Source organism: Odocoileus virginianus, chromosome 33 (assembly GCF_023699985.2).
Source record: "Odocoileus virginianus isolate 20LAN1187 ecotype Illinois chromosome 33, Ovbor_1.2, whole genome shotgun sequence".
NCBI classification, from domain to species: Eukaryota; Metazoa; Chordata; class Mammalia; order Artiodactyla; family Cervidae; genus Odocoileus; species Odocoileus virginianus.
Genome location: NC_069706.1, coordinates 9,298,578 through 9,317,936, shown reverse-complemented (window position 1 = coordinate 9,317,936; position 19,359 = coordinate 9,298,578). Strand labels below are relative to the sequence as shown.

General features: G+C 47.2%; 1 protein-coding gene across 9 annotated transcripts in view; it reads right to left on the bottom strand.

Annotated features, from left to right (window-relative positions):
* CLEC16A (C-type lectin domain containing 16A) overlaps positions 1-19,359 on the bottom strand; it is a 232,017-nt gene that overhangs the window by 190,399 nt on the left and 22,259 nt on the right. For all 9 annotated transcript variants that reach the window (XM_070460733.1, XM_070460735.1, XM_070460736.1 and 6 more), the window contains exons 4-8: positions 12,091-12,239; positions 8,601-8,706; positions 6,803-6,926; positions 2,046-2,220; positions 319-372 (exon numbers count right to left, since the gene is read on the bottom strand). In XM_070460733.1, coding sequence (XP_070316834.1) covers positions 319-372; positions 2,046-2,220; positions 6,803-6,926; positions 8,601-8,706; positions 12,091-12,239 — 608 coding nt within the window. The remainder of the gene's footprint in view (positions 1-318; positions 373-2,045; positions 2,221-6,802; positions 6,927-8,600; positions 8,707-12,090; positions 12,240-19,359) is intronic.

The following is a 19,359-nucleotide window of genomic DNA, read 5'->3' as shown; positions in this document are numbered from 1 at the left end:
TTCAAGATGGCCGTAAGCAGGGACTGCACAGGCCACGTTTTCAGGGTATTTAGAACACTCCCTGGTTGTTTCGGAAAGCTCGGGCCCCACAGCAAAAACCAACAACATATCTGCCAGGCTTGACTTATTTCTCACTTCTTTTTAAATTTCCAAGTACTACCATGAAGAAGATACATAGCCCCTTGACTCAGGGTTGTTTTATTTCAAGATGAGGGACGCACACAGAGATGGAGTGAGGTGGCCCGGGAAACTTCTGAAAGGCGGCAGTGCCCCGGGACCCCCAGTGTGGTGGGGACATGGATGAAGGGTCAGACATACCTGGGAGAGAAGGTAGAGAGAAACCGGCAGGCTGATCTTCGGTCGTTCTCCTCCCTGGAGAAGGCGAGGGAGTGAGAGAAGTCTGGGTTACACATGTGAGTGGTGAGAAATACACAAAGCCAGAGGCCATCTGTCTGAGTGAGCGGCACCCAGCACCCCAACTTCCTCCAAGACCCTAAGGCTCTTCTTTCCTGGTGGCAAAGTCCACCCTGCAAAGTACACTCACACCGCATCCCATCTGATGGGCTTCCCAGGTGGTGCAGTGGTAAGAACCTGCCTGCCAATGCAGGAGACACAGGATCGATCCCTGAGTCGGGAAGATCCCCTGGAGAAGGAAATGGCAACCCGCTCCAGTGTTCTTGCCCGGGAAATCCCACAGAGAGAGAGGCCTCGCGGGCTATAGTCCACGGGGTCCCAAAGAGTCAGACATGACTGAGCGACTCAACAAAAATCCCATCTGATGCTATTTGCAAGGCTGCTAACCTTCCACCTGAGAAACCTTTCAGCATGAGTCACTGATCAGATGCTGGACCCAAGAGAAGAACCAGCTCCTTAAATTACCAAGAATGTTAATCTCCCAGTTGGGGCACCAAGAGCCTAGCAAGAGAGGCCCCAGAGGCCTGTGCTCAGGAAGTGGGGCAGGCAGAGGTGAGGGCACCCTGGTCTCGGAGAAGCCCCTCATCTGTACTGGGCTCCAATGAGCTCCATCTCCTACCAAACCTGTAAGGATCTTCAGGACCCTTGTTTTGCTCAGGAAGGGTGACTGCCTGCTCCATGGTCACAAGGAAAGAGGCAGAATTTAAACCCAGGTCTGAAAACGCCAATTCCCCAGCTTTCTCTCCACTTCCAGAGCAGCATTAGGTCGCTCTCGTTAGGGCTGCGGTTTTCTTTGAGTCACTTGTTTATAGCTAGAAGCCCCATGCTCTGTCTCCAAAAAGAAAGCTACACCCCCGTCTTGCCAGGACACACACAGAGGCTGAAATCCCTGCAGAGTAACCAGCTGGCTCTGTCCCACCTCCTGCCAAGGCCTCTGCCCCTTCATTCTCGGAGGTACTGGCCAAAGGTCCCCTCTCCTTGAAGTGGCATTTTTCTCGGGGGTGGGCACTGAGAACGACCAGCTCAGAATCACTTCGGGGGCAGGGTCTCAGTGCCCTCCAGACCCCTGAGCCAGAAACTCTGAGAGGAGGGAGAGGGCCTATCTGAGAAAGAGCCCATGAACGGGCTCCAACCCTCCGAGGGCTCCGCCGCCTGTCACCGTGGACAGTCTCTGCCCAGGGACCTTTTCCTGGGTGCGCTCCATCCCCTTCCAGCCATTCAAGTTTTGCAGCCGGCTGGATCTTCTCCAAGTCAATTAGCTCTGGCAACTAGCCGAAAAAGTGAGCAGGGATGAGAGCACCTCAGGAGAAGGAGGCGCAGAAACCAAAACCCTGAATTTGTAGAGGTTTCCTGTCTCCTTTGGATGTCAGTAATCTTTTCTCATTCATATACTGGTGATACACACACACACACACACACACACACACACACACACACACACACACGCTCATACGCTCTGTCCGTCCCTCTCTCTCCTTCCCTCCCTCCCACCCTCTCCTTCACCCCACTCTCAGGAAAGAAAAGGGAAGGAAAGGACTGTCCCTCAGGCTCCAAGCCGCAGTCCCTTGCAGAGCCCTGTCCCCCTGGGGTGACTGCTCTTCCCGCCTGCAGACGCCCCCACCTGGGCGCACCTTGTCCTGGTTCTCCAGTGAATACACGTAGAGCGGCAGGAAGAGCCTGTTGAGCAGGTGGTCCGTGAGCACGTCGTTGAGGAACTCGCAGTTGATGATGAGGATGTCGTTGAGATAGTGCAGGTGGTCCAGGTGCTCAGCCACCAGGTCACTGAGCTTCCCCCGATTCCGGTGCCTGCCAGGAGAGAGGCCCATCTCAGCCCCCATGCCCAGGCTCAGAGCTGAGCACTGACAGCCTGAGACTTAGGTTGCTGGGGGCGCTTCCTTCACAAACAAATATCTGAGCCAGTCTTGAGAGACACCTATCCTGGCCCTACCAGTAGATTACAGGAAGGAAACATGGACAGATCCACTGCATTCGATTTTAGGGGACTTGAGGGATCCCCCCACTTTCTGGGGGCCTCAGTTCAATTGACTCCACCATCATCACCATGCTAAAGCTTAAGCTCCAATACTTCGGCCACCTTTTGCATAGAGCCAACTCATTAGAAAAGACCCTGATGCTGGGAAAGATTGAGGGCAGAAGGAAAAGGGGACGACAGGGGATGAGATGGTTGGATGGCATCACCGATTCAATGGACATGTGTTTGAGCAAGCTCAGGGAGATGGTGAAGGACAGGGGAGCCCGGTGTGCTGCAATCCACAGGGTTGCAAAGAGTCGGACACAACTGAGCAGCTAAACAACAACAACAACAATAATGGGATCCCCCCACTTTCTGGGGGCCTCAGAACAATGGACTCCATCATCATCACCACAGTCCCAAACAAAATGGGTAAACACAGGAAAACCCAGGGAAGCTTTTAGCCAGGCACTTTAAACACTAGCAGCCACTGGTCCAAGTGGCAAGATCCCTGGCTCCTGAGATAAGCAACATTAATGGAACAATAAATCCTCACTAATTAAATCCTCCTGAGGAGTTCTGAGGAAATAGGCAGGCCTCAACAGCCTCAGCCAACCTCAGTCCTGACCATAAGAGAGGCGCCACATGAAGACGTGACACCCCAGGTCCCAGGAGGCCCCTGCCTGCTTCCAGGGAAGACACAGGCACTGGGGCTGTTCAGGCCCTATGAGTGGATCGGCCTCACGCTCAACAAGGACAAAGACCTGAAACAGTCGACGGGGCCCGTTCCCCTCCCGCAGAGTGGTTATCTGCCGCAAAAAGCAATCTAGATCCAAGACCTTTTGTTTCTACTATGATTATTACTCAGGTAATAGATGGTCACCAGAGGGGACAGACAACTAAAGAAGAAAATAAGAGCAAAAAGAAATCAGAGTCTCCCATAGTCCCACCACTAACAGATAAACAGTATGTTATTTCCATATGGAGGTGACAGAATTTCAGTTGAGCTATTTCAAATCCTAAAAGATGATGCTGTGAAAGTGTTGTACTTAATATGCCAGCAAATTTGGAAAACTCAGCAGTGGCTAGCACTGGAAAAGGTCAGTTTTCATTCCGATCCCAAAGAAAGGCAATGCCAAAGAATGCTCAAACTATCGCACAATTGCACTCATCTCACACGCTAGTAAAGTAATGCTCAAAATTCTCCAAGTCAGGCTTCAACAGTATGTGAACTGTGAAATCCCAGATGTTCAAGCTGGATTTAGAAAAGGCAGAAGAACCAAAGATCAAACTGCCAACATCTGTTGGATCATCGAAAAAGCAAGAGAGTTCCAGAAAAACATCTACTTCTGCTTTATTGACTATGCCAAAGCCTTTGTGTGGATCATAACAAACTGTGGAAAATTCTGAAAGAGATGGGAATACCAGACCACCTGACCTGCCTCTTGAGAAATCTGTATGCAGGTCAAGAAGGAACAGTTAGAACTGAACATGGAACAACAGACTGGTTCCAAATAGGAAAAGGAGTATGTCAAGGCTGTATACTGTCACCCTGCTTATTTAACTTATATGCAGAGTACATCATGAGAAATTCTGGGCTGGATGAAGCAGAAGCTTGAATCAAGATTGCTGGGAGAAATATCAATAACCTCAGATATGCAGATGACTCCACCCTTATGGCAGAAAGTGAAAAAGAACTAAAGAGCCTCTTAATGAAAGTGAAAGAGGACAGTGGAAAAGTTGGCTTAAAGCTCAACATTCAGAAAACCAAGATCATGGCATCTGGTCCCATCACTTCATGGCAAATAGATGGTGAAACAGTGGGAACAGTGGCAGACTTTATTTTGGGGGGCTCCAAAATCACTGCAGATGGTGCCTGCAGCCATGAAATTAAAAGATGCTTGCTCCTTGGAAGAAAAGCTATGACCAACCTAGACAGCATACTAAAAAGCAGAGACATTACTTTGCCAACAAAGATCCGTCTAGTCAAAGCTACGGTTTTTCCAGTAGTCATATATGGATGTGAGAGTTGGACTATAAAGAAAGCTGAGCACTAAGAATTGATACTTTTGAACTGCGGTGTTGGAGAAGACTCTTGAGAGTCCCTTGGACAGCAAGGAGATCCAACCAGTCCATCCTAAAGGAAATCAGTCCTGAATATTCATCGGAAGGACTGATGCTTAGGCTGAAACTCCAATACTTTGGCCACCTGATGTGAAGAACTGACTCCTTGGGAAAGACCCTGATGCTGGGAAAGATTGAGGGCAGGAGGAGAAGGGGGAGACAGAGGATGAGATGGTTGGATGGCACTACTGACTCAATGGACATGAATTTGAACAAACTCTGGGAGATAGTGAAGGACAAGGAAGCCTGGCATGCTGCAACCCATGGGGTCACAAAGAGTCATACACGACTGAGCAACCGAACACATGGATTTAGAAATCCAATAGAACTGATGAGCAGATAAAAAAACACAGCAGCTCCTAGCCCTGCCTCCAACCCTGCCCACTTTCCAGAGGAAGCAGTTGTCAACTCTTTTAGGGGTTTCTGTGGATAATTCCTCCCTCTATTTTGCAATCTGCAAGGACCTCTATTTTGTGACCAAGCCATTTTAGATAGTACACAAGGATCTGCCTTGATGACAGAAATCTGTGTTCCCTCCACCCCTCCCCACCCAGCAGTGATCAGCAACTGGTGTTGACATTATAACCAGTCACTGCAGTCACGTGGAGGACCAGGAGTTCATTTTCTTCCTTGAATAACTTTTGGTTCTTTCTGGAGCTGTGTTTCATCAAGTCTCATATCCATGACTATTCATATCTATAATTTCTTTTTTTTTTTTTTAATTGCTCAGTCATGTCCGATTCTCTGTGACTCCATGGTCTGTAACCCACCACGCTTGTCTATCCACGGGATTTCCCAGGCAAGAATACGATAGTGGGTTGCCTACTCCAGGAGATCTTCCCAACCCAGGAATTGAACCTGAGTCTCTTGCAGCTCCTGAATTGGCAGGTGAATTCTTTATGACCTAGCTACCTGTGAAGCCTCACCCATATCTATATGGGTCCTCATTCTCCCCACTGCTCTGTGATCCACAGAACCTCGTTTCTTTGCCAATGTGGAAGCTAATGTTTTCTCTCTCTCCAGGCCTCTGCGGCCCCAAGAGACCTCCTTCCGGAGCCTCTCTATCGTCCTGGCCCCATCGAGGTGTACTTCTCACCAGATCTGTGCAAAGCCGTCACTCTGGGGCAGTGCTTCTCAACTGATATAATTTTCCCTTAAAGGAGACCTCTGCCTGGAAACAGTTGTGGTTTTCACAATTGGAAAGGGGTGCTACTGGCATCTAGAGGGTGGAGGCCAGGGGTGCTGCTAAACACCCTATGAAGCACAGGATGCCCCATCACTAAGAATTACCTAGCTCAAGAGATGAACAGGCAGAGTTTGAGAAATCCTGTTCTGAGACGTCTATTTATCACCATCTTAATTTTTTCTTAAAACAGATTTACTGATATAGAATTCACATACCAAAATCTTTACCTAAAGTATACAATTTAATGGCTCAGATGGCAAAGAATCTGCCTGCAATGCAGGAGACCTGGGCTTGATCCCTGGGTCGGGAAGACCCCCTGGAACAGGAAATGGCAACCCACTCCAGTATACTTGCCTGGAGAATCCCATGGACAGAGAAGCCTGGTGAGCTACAGTCCATGGGGTCTCAAAGAATCAGACATGACTGAGTGACTAATACATATTCACAGAGTTTTCCAACCATTATCACAATCAACCTTAGGATATTTTTATCCCCTCGCCTCAAAAAAGCCCAGGCAGTCATTTTCCATTTCCGCACCACACCCCACACACCCCTCCTCCAACCCTAGGAAACCACTAATCTATTGCTTCTATGGATTTGCCTATTCTGGCCATTTCATATAAGTAGAATCATATAATATGTGGCCCCTTGCATCCTTTCACTGAGCATAATGCTTTCAAGGTTCACCCAGGGTGTTGTATGTGTCGATACTTTGGTCCTTTTTATTGCCAAATATTATTCCACTGCAAGCTGTGTCTCAACCATCCTGAGATAGATATTGTGCGGTGTTTATCCAACCACTGGTGGAAAGTCATCTTCATCTTTACACCAGCTGCCCAGCACCCCCTCTATGGGTGCACCCGATTCATTTACCCTGTTCCTCTCTGGGAGGTATCTGAGTGGTTTCCAACTTTCTATTGCTAAGAACAGTGGAAATCTGGGTGGAACCTTTCAGAGTATGGAAGTCCATAGTCTGCCTACGCACGGGGGCGGGGTGAGGGGTGGTGTTAAGTTTTATTCTAGTGTTTGGCTTTTTTCTCAATGAGAACAGAATTCTCCCCAAAGCATTCTGTCCACCTAACAGGCATCCTGGGGTAGTCACTTACTCTTCATCTGTTTGTACACAGTTATCAAGCTCGATCACGTGGCTCCCAATGAACCAGACCAAATTGGAGAAGTAAGGAACAGCGGTTTTGTCTCTGATATAGTGCAGCATGGCCTGGTTATCCACTAAGAAGATTCACAAAAGAAGAGAAAAAAAATAAGTCAAGCTACCAAAAATAACTTGGGGGGAGATTAAAAAAAAAAAAAATGCAATGAAAAAGCCCTCTACTATAATCTGACTCTTTTCTGTCTTTCCTGGAAATACTTTAAAATGGCTGCCTTATTCAGAAAACTATGAAGGTAGTTATGTTATTTTTATAATTAACAAAATCAATGAATCTGGGTTAAACATTGATAGTGCATGAGGAAACCTTATCAGCAGTGCATTTAGCTAGACTACGATGAAAACTACACCATTCTCAAGCAAGTTTCTTGTATTTGCATGTAAGGCTAAGTCAAGAAAGCAGAAAACCAGAAGTTATTAACTTACATGACACTGGAATAAGGAACACAGGAATCGTCATTGAAGGAAAGGCAAAAAACAGACAACAGTTAACAGGGTTAGGAGCTGGGAGGGTGAGACAGCTGCTCAGAGGGGCAGAGAGCTAGGGCAGGAGGCATCTAAACAGAAAGACACAGGTTAGAAGAGAGAAGAGAGCAGGAGGCGGCAGGGCTGGGGCTCAGACCGGGTCATGAGTCCAGAGGCCTGTGGGCTGGCCGGTAACCGGTGAGCGAAGCCAGCAGGCCCAGCGGGTGAACGGAGGCGCACGGCCTGACCCCAGAGCAGCAATTCTCGGCGCCGGTTCACCCCTGCCTTGCAGGGCTGTGTGCCCGCAACAGCCACATCTACCTTCTCAAGTCAGAAATCCAGGCTGTGACTCCAGCTCTCTCGTTTTAAATATCGATGACTATGTATTTTTTAAAAAAATATCTAAACCAATGAAAACCTGTCTGAGAGCTGGATTTGGCCCCCAGGTTATGACCCCCACTCTGAGCTCTTAGAAGGCTCTCCAGTCTAAGGCCATCCCAGAACCAGGCTGAAGTGAGTCCCCGAGCAGTGCCTAAACCCCCCTCCCAATTAGGGGTCATCCCCAGTAATAACGTCTTAACTTAAGAAGGTCAAAGCATCTGGTCCCTGAGAAAACAGGGTCCCGGCTCCAGGGTGGGGACTACACGGGAAGCGACCCGGGTGTCGTTGGGCAGAGAGCCCAGCACACTCTCCTATCCAGCCAGCCTTTGTGACCCTGGGGGCGAGAAGCCACAGGAGGGCTTTCTCCTGGGGGCAGTGATCTGGGCGTTCAGTACTTTTTGAGAGAGAGGAGGAATTTGTTGTTGGGCTTTGCGGCAGGTTGAGAATACAACATTGCCCCCTGCTGTTTGCAACAAGAAATGCGCTTGTGCGTTATTTACAGATAACACGCCTCCTGGCGGTACTGAAGTATATTTTACAGGCCAAGGGGCAAACTCAAAGACTCGTTCAAAGACAGCTGTGCCTTATCTAATTAACACAAGTGCCTCTCTTAGGCCATCACGCCTTCCCTGTGTCGGCATTGTGGGAGACTTTCCCATGCAGAACTAAGTGTGCGTGGACAAGGCAGAGGCACAGGAATTTATGTTAGGGGGTGGCTAAGTGGTCCATGATGACCACCTTTCATGAGACAGGTAACCCCAGCCGTAATAAACCGAGCCATAAATGAACTCCCTGTCACCACCACAGAACTGTCTGTAGGGCCTCATGAGAGCAAGCACTAGCTGTCATGTTAGAAACCCAACAAGGCGCAAGCTCACAGGGGAACTTACCTTTGTAGACGTTTAACGTTATGGTTCTTACAGCAATTCTGACCATGCTTTCAGGGTGGTTGAAAAATTTGATGGCTTCTGTGTACAGGGCGAAGTCATTAGTGTGCTAAAACACAACAAGTACCCAAAATGAGTCACACACCCATTAACAGGCCTGCCCCCACCCCGGATTTCTGAACCCTATCAGTGAAAGTTGCTCAGTCGTGTCCGACTCTTTGTGATTCCATGGACTATATAGTCCATGGAATTTTCCAGGCCAGAATACTGGAGTGGGTAGCTTTTTGCTTCTCCAGGGGATCTTCAAAACCCAGGAATCAAACCCAGGTCTCCCGCATTGCAGGCAGATTCTTTACCAGCTGAGCCAGCAGGGAAGCCCAAGAATACGGGAGTAGGTAGCTTATCCCTTCTCCAGGGGATCTTCCCAACCCAGGAATCGAACCGGGGTCTCCTGCATTGCAGGCAGATACTTGACCAGCTGAGCTACCAGGGAAGCCTATCAGAGATGTTAGTAAAACACACACACAGCACCCACATGAACCTGTGGGGAACATGGAGAGGGGTGAGACAGTGAGACCATGGAAGAAACAGAAATGGGTCCAGCCAACGGCAGGCCTAGGTTCAGGATCTGTTCCACCAGTCTTAGCTATGTGATGTAGTATTTCTAAGTCTCCATTTCGACATTTGTAAAATTCCCACTTCGTGGTTGCTAATATTAAATGAGATTATTTCAGGTGCAGTGCCCGATACCAAAGGAGCACTCGATGATAATTCCAGAGGTTGTTACTAGATTCTGCTTCAAAAAGCAGCATTTCAAAAGGCAAAGTGCAAAGTCTCATTACATTTAGGACATCTTTTAGCTAATACATAGGCTTCCCTAGTAGCTCAGTTGGTAAAGAATCTGCCTGCAATGCAGGAGACCCAGGTTCAATCCCTGGGTCGGGAAAATCCCCTGGACAAGGGACTGGCAACCCACTCCAGTACTCATGCCTGGAGAATGCCATGGACAGAGGACCTGGCAAGGCGGCTATGGAATCGCAGAGAGTCAGACATGACTGTGCGACTAAGTTTCCTTTCCTTTTGCTAACATATATCTCCATTTGGAAACACTACAAGTGTAAACATTACTGTGGAAGAGGAGGGCCTTGAGAATCTTCTGCCATTTAAAAGGGATTATCAGAACAGATCAAAACCAGAGAACAGATCAAAACCGTTCAGAACCAGAGAAGCGGAGCCTAAAGGAAAAGGCGCGCAGGACCCGGGAGCATGAAATGACGTGCTCCGCTGCCCTCTTCTGGCCAGTGTTTCGCATGGCACCCGATGAGACTGGAGGGCACCCCCAGGCAGGGAAGCCGCAACCAGTGACCTTCAGTGAGGTGACACCTGTCTAATGAGGGCAACACGACTTTGAGCACTAGACACAGGTGTGCACCTAAGAGGTGGCAGCTACGGCACGAGCCCACAGAAACGGAAACCAAGTCCACCTCAAAGATCAGGCTCCTGTGACTCCTCTGGGATCAGCTGGATATGCTTCCAGAAGCATCACCACGGCCCCAGAATCCCTGCATCCTGCCCTCCCCGCCCCGCCCCTCCACCAGCAGCTGCACAGAAGCCCAGCTGCACCTGAGCTGGGGAAGAACCTGGCCCCCTCTCCAGTCTGAACTTCGCAGGTGGGTTTCCTTCTGCCCAGGAGAGCCTCTGGGAGAATGCAAACAGCACCCCTCTGGTCTCTGGACACAGTCAATGAGCACCTACTGTGTACCAGGCACTGGGCCACACAACGTCAATCTTCTAAACCATCCCACACCTTGTGGCTGGCAGCTAGTATTCCTTCCCTTTGTAAAAGGGAACAGCGGCCTTCCCTTGTAAAAGAAATGGACCGTGTGGTGGTTGAGTTTTAACGAAAGCAATTTCAGGAACGATATGTGAGCAAGAGGCCAGTTTTTGCTCACTACAAATCTAGACAAAACAAATCAAAGTGCAAGAGGCTGTTGCTACATCCTACGAAGACAGCTGGGTGGATTTTGCCCAAACTCAGAGGAAATGTCTGGGACTGTGGTCTGACTTCAAGTATAGGCTGTGCAGAGTATGTGACCACCGATCAGAGGACACCTGCCAGACAAACAGCACGTGGCTGTGTGGCAGCTGGCCTCCAACATGGCCCAGTGACCCTCACCTCCTAGAATCACACCCTGTGCCTCCTTCCACGCTGAGTCAGGGCTGGCCTGGGCAGCCTAAAGAAGACAATGGAAGACGGTGTGTGGTTTCTGAGGCCCTGTCAGGAAAGGCGTTACAGCTTGCCTTGGTGTCTTGGGATCATTTATTCTATGGGACGCCAACTGCCATGCCAGGAGGACGCCCAAGCAACCCCCTAGAAGGGACTGTGTAACTGAGGCCTCCCAGCAATAGCCAGTGCTGAATGGTCAGCCATGTGGCTGAGCCACCCTGGAAGCAGATCCCCCAACCCTAATCCAGCCTTCGGATGACTGCAGCCTTGCGAGACTGAGCCAGAACTGCCCTGCCAGGCCATTCCCCAACACCAGACACACTGTGAGAGAAATGTGACAGAATTCTGACCAGCAAGATGGGAAAGGAAGTCTGCTGGAGGCTTCTGGGAAAGAAGTTTTGGGGCAAGTTAGAAGGGGGCACAAGAAAGGACAGGATCTCATCAGGCTTTTCAGCAGTGGCAAGTGAGTATGTGGTGTCTGGACTTCTGCAGCCACCCTGAGACCATGAGGGGTTTGAGCCTAGAGACAGATGCCAGCTCAGCAGGGCAGGACAATGGAGAAGTCTGGGTCGCTCACAAAGTGATCGAGCCACAGGATGAGCCAGTCCCAGGAGGGCCAGAATCTGTACTTCTTGGAATGTGAGATTTATTGACCTGATCACTCAAGCTCTTCTTAACTGTAAGAACAATAGCAACTCATTTATTTAAATTGTTAGTAATTCTCCCAAAGAATATCAGGGATTTTAGCATACAAAGCACAACAAGGGCTACAGTTTTAGGGAGTCAGGTACGTACTAGTTGCTTTGAAGACATCATCTCATTTAATTCAACCCCTGGAAAACCCTTCAAGGTAGAAACTATCATCACCATTTCTCAGATGAAGAAAGTGAGGCTCAGAAAACTAAGACTCCTTTAAGGTCACATAACAGTGAGGTGGCAAAGTTGGGTTTGACTGGAGTCGTCACTGTTTTGCCAACAGAGGAACACACCCCAGGTTAATTTCTGGGCACTTCTCCCCACCAAGAGTATCACGCTCTCAGGTGGCACAAATTGAATTTTACATTAAAAACAGAAAAGGTAACTTGTTCCATTAAAAAAGCAAAAAAACAAAACCCTGCCAAGGTCAAACAGTGTTGCTATGAAATAGTGAATCAGGAAACGGTGAATATATACGTGCTTTGTAAACAGACACAAGGTCACCCGAACCAAAGGCGCTGCTTGAACTGGCTAGCTTCCAACCAAACATGCCTCTGTGCAGCTACTTACCTCATTGTAAAAGAAATGGACCGTGTGGTTGTTGAGTTTTAACGAAAGTGTTTTCAGGAATGATATGTAATATGCCATAATCTCCTCATCAGAAAAGTCGAACTTGTGGACAATGATAGAATTTACATAGTTATTAGAGAGCAAATAATCTGGAGGGAGAAAAAAAAAGAAAAGAAAAAAACAACAGGTTAATTAACTCATGCCAGAGGAAAGACAAGCAGAGGAAGTCCAGGAACGAGAAGATGACCATGTGAAGGGACTTGAACCAGTCAGGCTGACAGAGGGCAGCTTAACCTTTAACCAGCACAGAAGAAATCAGCCTCCATGCGTAGTCACTACAAAGTTCGAGAGCGAGGCCCCAGAAAGCCCAGGACACGGCTGCCTCCCACAGCAGACACAAGAACCCTCGAGCATTCTCCTCCGCTGCTGGCGAAGTCCAGTGAGAGGGCCGGCGGCGGGGCAGACCAGGTGCTACGTGGGCAGTTTTGCAAAGCACCCACGGATGAGGGCCAGCTGCACCGTCTCTTATGAAAGGTGGCCCCATCTAGCCATCAGAAGTCACACTGTCACCCTTGAGTGCCACGGCGGGCTCCGCGTGGCTTTTCCCTTCCTACAGAGGCAACACGATTTTACAGAGGCTCCTGGAGGTTGAACCTCCACAACCTGGCCAGCACCAGGCGGACTGCTTTGCATCATCATTCAGTGAACCTGCAGAGTAGGCCTTGTTTGCCCTATTTTGCAGGTGAGTAAAAACACTAAGGTTAATTAATCTGCCTGAGGACAGAGAGACAGTAAGTCAGGAATGGAATTCAAACTTCAGTTCACTGTCCTGTGTTAATACCATGCCTTCATGGGGGCCACGGGCTTCCCTGGTAGCTCAGCTGGTAAAGTATCCGCCTGCAATGCAGGAGACTCAAGTTCGATTCCTGGGTCAGGAAGATCCTCTAGAAAAGGGATAGGCTACCCACTCCCGTATTCTTGGGTTTCCCTGGTGGCCAGTTGGTAAAGAATCTGCCTGCAATGCGGGAAATCTGGGTTCGATGCCTGGGTTGGGAAGATCCCCTGGAGAAGCGAAAGGTTACCCACTCCAGTATCCAGGCCTGGAGAATTCCAAGGACTGTATAGTCCATGGGGTTGCAAAGAGTCGGACACGACTGAGCGACCTGCATTTCATGTGGGGGCCAAGGAGGAAAACTGGACAGCGAGGCCCTGGGGCACCAGACCCACAAGGGAGCGGCCCTCCTGCTAAGCTCCCAGGCCCTGCTGGGAGAGAGCTGCCCGCGGTGAGAGCTTCCAGCTGTGCAAAGGAGCTAGAAAACACAGATCTTAATGCTGTCACTTTTGAAGTTGAAATGTCAGCCACTAGATCTACTCATTTTGGAAGCTGTGCTTGCCAGCAAAAACAGTCTACAGAACTCCTGCCACTCATGGGCCTGCAGTCTGCAGTCTCGGCCTTGGGCCCTGGCCAGAGAAGTTGTCCTCTGAGTCCTCACCAGCCACCCTGTGAAGCCAGCACTGCCATGCCCACTGTCTGCCCTTCCATTCTGGCTGCCTCCCCACAGATGGGTAAAGGCCGGGCATGACCCACACCAGCATACGGGCAGACTCAGGGAGGCAGGAGAGCGGGCCGGCCCCTCTCTACTTCTGGCTGTGAGACCAGCAACATGGCCTCCCGGGAGCTTATCAAGACTTGCAGGGTCTTGGGCCCCGGCCCTGACCACCTACTCAGATCTCTGGGTGGGCCCAGCGCTCTGTGTTTAAGAAGGCCCGCTGGGATTCCCCATCATGCTCACATCTCAGAAGCACTGGCTTCAAAGGTAAACTTGGACCCACACTGCCTTAGCGGCTTCCCAGCTGGGTGATCTTGGGCAGGACGCTTACGCTCCTCAATCCCCAGCTTTCCCATCTGCAAACAGGAATTAACGAGACCTTCCTCACGTGAGGAAGCAGGTAAAAGAGGAAAAGCTCTGAGGACACTGAGGAGGCCTCTATCGCGCGAGCTACCACACTTCACCTCCGTACTCGGACTTGGAGACCCCGAGCCTCCACCCCCAGTCCACCCGTCGCCATGACTGCTGTTCTTGGGGAAACAGAAGAAAAACAAAGTTGTTTGGTGCCAAAGAGGTACCTAGCTTAGGCCACTCAGAGAATTACTGAAAAGGCTAGAACCACCAAATACGCCAAGAAGAATCACCCAGGAGCACGGGACGAGTGAGGGGCCGCAGGGAGGGCACACTGCCAGGGTCGCCTCAGGACGGTCTCCGAGGCGTTGCAGCTAGGACATCAAGTCCGCCGCTTTCAAAATCTCAATTACAACAATTCTTGAGGTAAGTCCTATGGCTCACTCTAAGAGAAAAGACAGTGGGGCCCTAAGAATTTTAACACGTTTCAAAAGGAGGAAAATCCCATGGACAGATAAGTCTGGCTGTGCTACAGTCCATAGCGTCACAGAGTCAGACATGACTGAAGCAACTTAAGCACAAAAATGAGGTCGTACACAATCATACAAAATCTGAGCATACTAAGTCACTTCAGTCGTGTCCAACTCTTTGTGACCCCATGGACTGTAACCTGCCAAGTTCTTCTGTCCATAGGATTCTCCAGGCAAGAGTATGAAAGTGGGTTGCCGTGCCCTCCTCCAGGGGATCTTTCCGACCCAGGGATTGAACCCGTATCTCCTGCACCTCCTGCATTGACAAGCGGATTCTTTACCACTAGTGCCACCTGGGAAGCCCAAAATCTACAGGATGGAACAAAAGCAGTCCTAAGAAGGAAGTTCAAAGTGAAACAAGTGAAAAAGTCAAAGTCACTCAGTCCTGTCCGACTCTTTGCGATTCCATGGACCATACAGTCCATGGAATTCTCTAGGCCAGAATACTGGGGTGGGTAGCCGTTCCCTTCTCCAGGGGATCTTCCCAACCCAGGTCTCCTACACTGCAGGCGGATTCTTTACCAGCTGAGCCACAAGGGAAGCCCATATGGGCCTTCCTCAAAAAAAGAAAATCTCAAGAAAATCAACCTAACCTACCACCTAAAAGAAATTGAAAAAGAACAAACAAAACCTAAAGTCAGCAGGAGGAAGGAAATAGTAAAAATCAGACAAATAAAATAAAGAAAATAATTTAAAAAATCAATAAAACCAAGAGCTAGTGTTTTGAAAGGATAAACAAAATCAACAAACCTGTGGCCAGGTTCCCCAAGAAAAAACAGAGAACCCAAATAAACAAAATAAGAAACAAAAAAAGAGAAATAACAACTGATACTGCAGAAACACAAAAAGAAAAAAAAAAAATCACAAGAGTATACTCTAAAGGGTCATATGCCAACAAAGTCGACAACCTAGAAGACATGGAGAAGTTTCTAGAAACACACAGCCCTCCACAAGGGAATCAAAAAGAAATAGACTAACCACTAGAAGGGAAACAGAATTTGTAATTCCAAAAAAGAAAACATTCCCTTCAAACAAAAGTCTAGGACCGGACCAGATGGCTTCACTGGGGAATTCTACCAAACATAAAAGAACTTGCAGTGATCCTTCTGAAACCCTTTCAGGACTTCCCTGGTGGTCCAGTGGGTGAGAACCTGCCTGCCAATGCAGGCAACAGCAGTTTGACCCCTGCTTTGGGAGGGTTCCACATGCCACAGGGCGACTGAGCCCATGCGTCACAGCTCCTGAAGCCTGCGTGCCCCAGAGCCTCTGCAGCAAGACACCAACGCAACGAGAAGCCCGTGCTCCACAGTCAGTGAGAGCCCGAGCACAGCAACCAAGACCCAGCACAGCCGAAAGTGAGTGAGTTAATTAATCTCTAAAAACTCAACTCTTCCCAAAGACTGCAGAGGAGGGAACCCTCCCAAATTCCTTCTACGAGCCACCAAGACCCTGATACCAAAACCAGACAAAGATACTACTAAAAGGAAAATTACAGGCCAGTATCTTTGATGAATATAGATGCAAAAATTTTGAACAGAATATTAGCAAACCACATCCAACAACAGATAAAAAAGATCATACACTGTGATCAAGTTGGATTCACCCTAGGGTCACAAGGATGGTTCAACAACGCAAATCAATTAGTGTGATATACCACATCAACAAAAGGAAAGACAAAAGTCACATGATCATCTCAACAGATATGGAAAAAGCATTTGATAAAATTCAACATTCATTCATGATAAAAATTTTCACCAAAGTGGGTCTAGAGGGAACATATATCAACATAATAAAAGTCGTTTATGACAAACCCACAGCCAACATGATACTCAATGATGAAAAGCTGAAAGCCTTCCCACTAAATTATGTAACAAGACAATGATGCCCATTCTTACCACTTTTATACAACATAGTATTGGAAGTCTTAGACATAAAAATCAGACAAGAAAAAGAAATAAAAGGCATCCAAATTGGAAAGTGGAAGAGCATAGGTAAAATTGTTATTACATGCAGATGACAAGATACTCTATATAGAAAACCCTAAAGGTGGTGCCAGTGGGAAAGAATTCACCTACCAATGCAGGAGACACAAGAGATGTGGGTTCAATCCCTGAGTTGGAAAGATCCCTTGGAGTAGGAAATGGCAACCCACTCCAGTATTCCTGCTTAGAAAATTCCATGGACAGAGGAACCTGAAGGCCTACAGTCCATGGGGTTGCAAAGGGTCGGACACGACTGAGCACATATGCACACAAAGATTCCACAAAAAACTATACAACTGATAAATGGACTTAGGAAAGTAGCAGGATGTAAAATCAACATACAGAAATCTGTCACATTTCTTTACGCTAACAATGAACTATCAGAAAGTTAGAGAGAGAGAAAAAGACAATCCCTTTTAAAATCATGTCAAAAAAACCCCCTAGGAATAAACCTGATCAAGGAGGTGAAAGATACACAGTGAAAAGTAAAAAATTCTGAGAAAGGAAACTGAAGATGCTCTAAGGAAATGGGAAGACACCCCAAGCTCCTGGATTGGAAGACTCAACATAGTTAAAATGGCCATATTACCCAAAGCAATCCATAGATTTAATGTGATCCCTATCAAATTACCCATGATGTCTTTCACAGAAGTAGAAAAAATAATCCTAAAATTTATATGGAACCATAAAAGACCCAGAACTGCCACAGCAATCTTGAGGAAAAAGAACAAAGCTAGAGGCATAACCCTCTCAGATTTCCGACAATACTACAAAGTCACAGTCATCAAAACAGTGTGGTATTGGCACAAAAACAGACAGATTTATGGGCCAGAAAAAGAGATCCCAGAAGTAAACTTTCACACCTACAATCGACTAACTTTCAACAAAGGCAGCAAGAATATACAATGACAAAAAGGCAGTCTCTTCAGCAAGCAGTGTTCCAAAGTGAGAGAGCCATATGTAACTAAATGAAGGGAGAACATACCCTCTTACCAAACACAAAAATAAATTCAAAAATGACTTAAAGACTTAAATTTATGACACCATAACACTCCTAGAAGAGAACATAAGCAAAACATTCTCTGACATAAATCGTACCAATGTTTTCTTGGTCAGTCTCCCAAAGCAATAGAAATAAAAATAAACAAATGGGACCCAATCAAATCTATAAGCTTTTACAAAGCAAAGGAATCCATAAACAAAATGAAAAGACAAACTACAGAATGGGAGAAAATATTTGCAAATGATGTGACCAACAAGGGCTTAATTTCCAAAATATACAAACAGTTCACACAGCTCAATATCAACAAAAATAAACAACCCAATCAAAAAACGGGGAGAGAAGACCTAAACAGACATCTCTCCAAAGAAGACATACAGATGGCTGGCAGTCACAAAAAAAATATGCTCAACTTCACTAATTATTAGAGAAATGAAAATCAAAACTACAATGAGTTGATCACATCATTCTGCTCAGAGGTGATATCATATCACCTCATTCTGGTCAGAATGGCAATCACCAAAAAGTCTACAAATAATAAATGCTGGAGAGGGTGTGGAGAAAAGGGAACCATCCTGTACTGTTGGTGGGAATGCAAACTGGTGCAGCCACGATGGAGAACACGATGGAAGTGCCTTAACAAACTAAAAATAGAACTAGAATATTACCCAGTAATTCCACTCTTGGTCATATATCCAGAAAAGATGAAAACTCTAGCTTGAAAAGACACACGTACCCCAGTGTTCATAGCAGTACTATTTACAATAGCCAAGACATGGAAGCAATCCAGGTGTCCATCAATGATGAATGGATAAAGATGATGTCTCACACACACACACACACACACACACACACACAGAGGGATATTAGCCACAAAAAGAATGAAATACTACCATTCACATCAACAAGAATGGACCTAGAGATTTTCATACCAAGTGAAGTAAGTCAGACAAAGACAAACTGTGATGTCACTTTTATGTGGACTCAAAAAAAAATAATACAAAGGAACTTATTTACAAAATAGAAACAAACTCACAGATAACAAACTTTTGGTTGCCAAAGCGTAAAAGCGGGGCAGGGATAGATTTGGAATTTGAGATTAATAGATATACACTACTATATATATTTATTTTATACTATATATATTTTATACTATGTATAATATACTATATACAGAGATATATTTTACACTATATATATTGTGCTAAGTTGCTTCAGTTGTGTCTGACACTTTGTGACTCTATGGACTGTAGCCCACCAGGCTCCTCTGTCCATGGGATTCTCCAGGCAAGAATACTGGAGGGGGTTGCCATGCCCTCCTCCAGGGGATCTTCCCAACCCAGGGATCGGACCCAGGTCTCCCGCACTGCAGGCAGATTCTTTACTGCCTTTACTGTCTGCCACCAGGGTTGCCTATAATATACTAATATTACTACATATAAAATAAATAACAAAGACCTACTGTATAGCACAGGGAACTATCTTCAATATCTTATTAAAAATGAGGTTACATATATCACAAATCTACGTGTATAGCTTGATATATGTGGCAATGTATATGAGTTTTAAGTACTCATACTTATGTGTGTATATATTTATTTGTGTGTGTACATATATATGTGTATATAAAGGTACACATACACACACACCTCACACCTCTTAGGTGTCCAGCGCGATGAATTTTTGCAAATAAATGCACCAGGTAAGCACCACCCTGATCAGACAGTGCGCTTCCAGCTTCCGAAAGACACTCACAGCCCTGCTCCATCCGCCCCCTCTCCCCAGGACAGAACCTCAGCCTAACTCCCTGCAGCGCAGACCCGTTCTGCCTGCTCCTGAACTCCGTGTAGTGACTC